This window comes from Saccopteryx leptura, chromosome 5 (genome assembly GCF_036850995.1).
Source record: "Saccopteryx leptura isolate mSacLep1 chromosome 5, mSacLep1_pri_phased_curated, whole genome shotgun sequence".
Classification (NCBI taxonomy): Eukaryota; Metazoa; Chordata; class Mammalia; order Chiroptera; family Emballonuridae; genus Saccopteryx; species Saccopteryx leptura.
Window position 1 is genome coordinate 69,306,009 of NC_089507.1, and position 6,751 is coordinate 69,312,759.

The 6,751-nt window shown below is 39.5% G+C and overlaps 1 protein-coding gene across 1 annotated transcript; it reads left to right on the forward strand.

The window, feature by feature from the left end:
- Window positions 1-1,095: 1,095 nt before the first annotated feature.
- DSPP (dentin sialophosphoprotein) lies at window positions 1,096-6,643 on the forward strand. Its single transcript, XM_066387368.1, has 4 exons — window positions 1,096-1,146; window positions 2,582-2,668; window positions 2,801-3,799; window positions 4,262-6,643. Exons 1-4 carry the CDS (start codon window positions 1,096-1,098, stop codon window positions 6,641-6,643), a joined length of 3,519 nt encoding a protein of 1,172 aa, XP_066243465.1.
- The last annotated feature ends 108 nt before the right edge of the window (window positions 6,644-6,751 follow it).

A 6,751-nucleotide genomic window follows, 5' to 3' on the forward strand; every position in this document is an offset into this window, starting at 1 on the left:
TCCAATTTGCAGTGAATAGAAATTTAAGTTTTTGATTCACATAGACTATATATCAATACATGCCTGTTCCAGTGCATAAAAATACATGTATATATATTAGACCATTTCTGAATGTGATTTAACAGAAATAAAGGATCATGTGTTTAGAAGTCCCTCGTAATAATGATCATTTATTAAGAGATTGCTAAATACCCAGGATTGTGCCACGTATTGCTATACTAATAAGTACATATTTAGTCATCAACAATATTCATTAACTGTCTTTTTCTGTGCTATGTATTGTAATACAAGGATTATCAAGACATTCTTCTGGGTCTGAGGAGCTCTCAGTGGGGCAGGGGAACATGTAAGATGCTACCTGTGAGGTGTGCAGAGCTGCCAGGTGTAAAAAAGAGACACCTAACCCCTCTGAAATGGGGTCAGACAAGGCTTCTCGGAGAAGATTCTTCTGTTAAGACAGTTGAGGAATCTTCAAGTATAGGTTCAATTATTATCACAGACAGAGGAAACACTGCTTAATAAAGTGCTTAAATTTGTCAAACTCACACATCAGGTAGCAAAGGTAGAATTCAAACCCAGGTCTCTAAATCTAAACTTTATGTTTTTTCATTAGCTGAGGCTCCCTCACACCTGTCCCTTACCTTCTTGATTAGTCAAACTGTATGAATTTATAGAGGTTATAATAAGTGCTTCATCTTTTAAGTCCAATCTTAGCACAATTGCTTAATATTTGATTAAACTATTCAGACAAGAGAGGTATTATCACCATCAAGAACAGCAGAAAGACAAAGTTATGGTTATGACTTTGTGGCTACATGGTTGTTCCCCTTCACTGGCAGAGGCAGAGAAGTCTAGGTGGCCACATTGGTGCTGAAGCCAATGATGCCCTACATATCTTAGTGACCACCCACTTTAGGTATGTTCTGGAACATGACAGCCACCTTCTTATGCTCAATAAATACTCCTTGCCCAGGAAAAAGGCAAATGCTTACAAACCAAATGATATATTAATGCGGTTATTATCTTTTGCTTTATAAATAATTTTCTGCTATTCTTTTTCTTTTAAATAGCCATTAACTAATATTTCTAAAGAAAATGAAGATAGTCGTATATTTTTGCATTTGGGCAGCAGCATGGGCCATTCCAGTAAGTATGTCTTCCTCAGTAAACATCTTTACTTTGCTACCTCTTTTTATCTAACATCAAATACATATTTATATGTATTTCCTTAAGACTTTGCTGATAAGCTGAGCCTAAACATTTAGATTTGTGTTAAAGACTTGACAAGGTATCTCTGAGATCTCAACAAAACCAAACATGACTTCAAAGTCATCTCCAATCAAATTCATGATGTTCAGTAGGATTCTTATTTAAAAATTCATTCAGATCAGTTTACATTTAATGCCCAGAAATCATAAAGACTTGTTTTTCTTTGCTCATGTGCTTTGAGCTTCATTTTTTTGTGTGTGTGTGAAAAAGACACAGAGAGAGATAGTCAGAGAGACGATCAGATAGAGACAGACAAACAGGAAGGGAGAGAGATGAGAATGATCAATTCTTCATTGCGGCACCATAACTGTCCATTGATTGTTTTCTCATATGTACCTTGACTGTCAGGTTACAGCAGAGCTAGGGACCCCTTTCTCAAACCAGTGACCTTTGGGCTCAAGCCAGCGACCTTTGGGCTCAAGCCAGTGACCATGGGGTCATGTCTATGATCCTACACTCAAGCCAGCAACCCTGCGCTCAAGCTGGTGAGCCTGCGCTCAAGCCAGTGAGTGACCTTGGGGTTTCGAACCTGGGACCTCTGCTTCCCAGTCTGACACTCTATCCACTGTGCCACTGCCTGGTCAGCCCTGAGCTTCATTTTAATATCAATAATGCCTATATTGTTTAGGAAGTTTTCAAGAAAGAAAAATAGAAAAAGAATAGGATTTTTTTTAAATGTAGGAGATAATCAATGTTTTATTCAGAAAGTTACTTTTTGTATGCTCACTGTAGAAAATTTGGAATAGACAGATAAATACCAACAAAGAAAAATTAAGAAAATTTACATATTTGTAATTTTATTAGCCAGCTGCTATGGTTAACATTTTGATATGTTTTTACAATACCAACACTTTGGTATTTATGTAGCTGAGTATTTTCTCAACTTTTTCAAATGTGCTCCTAAAAAGCACAGAAATAGTTTATTATTTGATTTTCTTCTGCACTGACTCTGGTTATACTAACTAATCTCCTAAGGGTTTTGGCCTGGATTATACTTAGGTTGAATTTTATGCTTTGCAAGCTTATTGTACAGAAATAACAAACTTCTATCTTTTCATCTTTAGAAAAGGCTGTTCCTCTTCTATAATTGAGATAAATGGTTTGGTTAATTCTTCAATAAAACCAATGTAAAAAATATCTGTATGCTCATTTAAATCTATATAAGCCCTGTAAAAATCATTTTTCTTTTCTACTTGATTAAAGCATAATTCAGCCTTTATGTTGTATCTTTATTTTCTTCTTTATTTAGGGAAAGATGTGTTGTGTGTATCTGTACATGTACACAAAGTAAGAATATTTTTGATTTTGGCAGGTTCCTCGAATAAAGCCATTGGAGAAATATGCTGTTGGCAAATCTGTAAATTTCAATCTTCCAGCAAAATTAAAAGCGCCAATACAGGTATAGAATATAAAATGTGTTTCTAATATGTTTTTAGAATCTATTACCTTTCAAAAAATTAATGCCCATATTTTCAGTTTGTGTTACTTCATGATGATATTCACAATTTATTTTGAACTGTTACTTTTCCAGGATGAATTAGTTGCTAATGATGCCACCAATGGAAGTGGTGTCCCCATGCATGAAAATAAAATGGGAAGGCAACAGTATACCAAAGATTGTTACAAAGTAGAGACAAATGGCTCTGAGTGGACAGAAGTAGGAGGGAAAAGTTCTTCTATACACCCCATGTTAGTAAACGAAGAAGGGAACTCTGAGAATACAAATGGGGGCACAGGAAAACCAGAAACATATGGTCATGATGGGATACATCAAAAAGAAGATACTACCATAGCCACTGGTATAAGGGAACAAGTAAACATTATTGACAATACTGGAGCACAAAATGGAAGCAATATTAATGGAAATACTCATGAGAATTCAAAAAATGAGGATATTGGAGATGCAACTCAGAGTGAGAATACCACTGCTGTTGAAGAAGATGAACATCAAGTAGCTGGAAGCAGTAACAGTACACACCACGAGGATGAAATAAATGGTAATTCCTGTAAAAATGAGGATGGTACAAGTGGAATAACACCTCACAAAGAAGGTGGGAGAAATGGTCATGAGGAGGCAGGAGTAACACCAGGGGAAAGTGGAGCTTGCAATAGAGAAGATTCTGGTTTAGGTAATTCTGATGGGAGTCCTAGTGGGGATGGAGCAGATGAAGATGAAGACAAGGGCTCTGGAAATGATGAAGGTGAAGAAACAGGAAATGGAAAAGAGGGTGCTGATAACAGCAAGGGGCAGGAGGAGCAGGGTCATAGAAGAGAAGATGACAATGATAATAGCTTAGATGAAAATTCAATCAGTAGTGAAGATGATGACCCTGAAGACAAAGAAGATCTCTATGACATGGATGAAGATAATGCCTTCAAAAGTGAGGAGGATTCTGATGGTATTCCAGAGGAAAATGATAGCCCAAGAATAGAGGACATCCAGAAAACCAACCACAGAGAAAACAATGATGTGAAAAATGGAATCACCAAAGAATCAGAGCCAAATTCTAATGGGAAAGGTCAAGATAAGGTTAGTTTGTGAAGCTGATTTTTTTAATGGTAGTTTAAATTCTATCCTCTGCTCCACTAATGGTAGCACATAAATACATTATGTATTTTTGCACCTAAATTACTTGAATACTTGATGGGAAAGTCAGAATCCTTACTAGACTTTGATATATAACAATTTTAAATATCAGACATTTCTGAAAATTTGGTTATAATTCTAGAATAATCTTATGCTAAATAATGGTTGCACCATGTAACATTTTATAAAAGTTTCTACTAAGTCAAAAACATGGATGGGATGTTATATAATCTAAACATTAGAGCACTTTCAAGTACTGAATAAAGCACATTTTCACAAAAATAATGTTTCTGAAGTAAACTTATGCTTCCCTGGTCACTTTCTTCAGTCAGTCTCTCTCAGACTAATGCAATTTTGCAGTATAACATTCACTAGTTAACCATTCTTCTTTTAATTCTTCCATAGGGAATAGAAATGGAAGGTCCCAACAGCGGCAACAGAAACAATATTACCAAAGAAGCTGGGAAAGTTGACAAAGAGAGTAAAGGACAACATGGAATGATTATAGGCAATGGAAATGTCAAGACACAAAGAGAGGTTGACACTATGCAAAAATCTGGCCAGGATTCAAAACCTGGAAATAAAGTTGTACATGGCCAAACAGGTAGTGAGAGTAACAGTGCTGGATATGATAGTTATGAGTTTGATGATGAATCCATACAAGGAGATGATCCCAATAGCAGTGATGAGTCTAATGGCAATGATGATGCCAATTCTGAAGGTGACAATAACAGCAGTAGCCGAAAAGATGCATCCTATAACTCTGATGAATCAAAAGATAATGACAATGACAGCTACAGTATATCAGATGCTAATGATAGTGACAGTAATGGCAATGGTAATAATGGGAGTGATGATAGCAAATCAGACAGCAGCAAAGATAAATCAGACAGCAGTGACAGCAATGACAGCAAATCAGGTAGTAGCAACAGCAATGACAGCAAATCAGATAGTAGCAACAGCAGTGACAGTAGTGACAGCAGCGACAGCAGTGATAGCAAATCAGATAGTAGTGACAGCAGTGACAGCAGTGACAGCAGTGACAGCAGCGACAGCAGTGACAGTAGTGACAGCAGTGACAGCAGTGATAGCAAATCAGATAGTAGTGACAGCAGTGACAGCAGCGACAGCAGTGACAGCAGTGACAGCAGTGATAGCAAATCAGATAGTAGTGACAGCAGTGACAGCAGCAATAGCAGTGACAGCAAATCAGATAGTAGTGACAGCAGTGACAGTAGCGACAGCAGTGACAGTAGTGACAGCAGTGACAGCAGTGATAGCAGTGACAGCAAATCAGATAGTAGTGACAGCAGTGACAGTAGTGACAGCAGTGACAGCAGCGACAGTAGTGACAGCAGTGACAGCAGTGACAGCAGTGATAGCAAATCAGATAGTAGTGACAGCAGTGACAGTAGCGACAGTAGTGACAGCAGTGACAGCAGTGATAGCAAATCAGATAGTAGTGACAGCAGTGACAGCAGCGATAGCAGTGACAGCAAATCAGATAGTAGTGACAGCAGTGACAGTAGCGACAGCAGTGACAGTAGTGACAGCAGTGACAGCAGTGATAGCAGTGACAGCAAATCAGATAGTAGTGACAGCAGTGACAGTAGTGACAGCAGTGACAGCAGCGACAGTAGTGACAGCAGTGACAGCAGTGACAGCAGTGATAGCAAATCAGATAGTAGTGACAGCAGTGACAGCAAATCAGATAGTAGTGACAGCAGTGACAGTAGCGACAGCAGTGACAGTAGTGACAGCAGCAACAGCAGCGATAGCAGTGATAGCAAATCAGATAGTAGTGACAGCAGTGACAGTAGTGACAGCAGCGACAGTAGTGACAGCAGTGACAGCAAATCAGATAGTAGTGACAGCAGTGACAGTAGCGACAGCAGTGACAGTAGTGACAGCAGTGACAGCAAATCAGATAGCAGTGACAGCAGCGACAGTAGTGACAGCAGTGACAGCAGCGACAGCAGTGATAGCAAATCAGATAGTAGTGACAGCAGTGACAGCAAATCAGATAGTAGTGACAGCAGTGACAGTAGCGACAGCAGTGACAGCAGCGACAGCAGTGACAGCAAATCAGATAGTAGTGACAGCAGTGACAGCAGCGACAGTAGTGACAGCAGTGACAGCAGCGACAGCAGTGATAGCAAATCAGATAGTAGTGACAGCAGTGACAGTAGCGACAGCAGTGACAGTAGTGACAGCAGCGACAGTAGTGACAGCAGCGACAGCAGTGATAGCAAATCAGATAGTAGTGATAGCAGTGACAGCAGCGACAGTAGTGACAGCAGTGACAGTAGCGACAGCAGTGATAGTGACAGTAGTGACAGCAGTGACAGTAGCGATAGCAGTGATAGCGACAGTAGTGACAGTAGCGACAGCAGTGACAGCAAATCAGATAGTAGTGACAGCAGCAACAGTAGTGACAGTAGCAACAGCAGTGACAGCAAATCAGATAGTAGCAACAGCAGTGACAGCAGTGATAGTGACAGTAGCAACAGCAGTGACAGCAAATCAGATAGTAGCAACAGCAGTGACAGCAGCGACAGTAGTGACAGTAGTGACAGTAGCAACAGCAGTGACAGCAGCAACAGTAGCAACAGCAGTGATAGTGACAGTAGCGACAATAGTGACAGCAGCGACAGCAGTGACAGTGCATCGGACAATAGTGATGAGAGTGACAGCAAGAGTAAGTCTGGTAAGGGCAACAACAATGGAAGTGACAGTGACAGCGACAGTGAAGGCAGTGACAGTAATCACTCAACCAGTGATGATTAGAATAAAAGAAAACCCCACCAGGTTCCTTTTGTAAAAGTTTGGTGAGTGATAGGAAATCAAGATTTTAAAGTAAAGAGAGAGGAGAAATAAACAGAGGACAATGTAAAT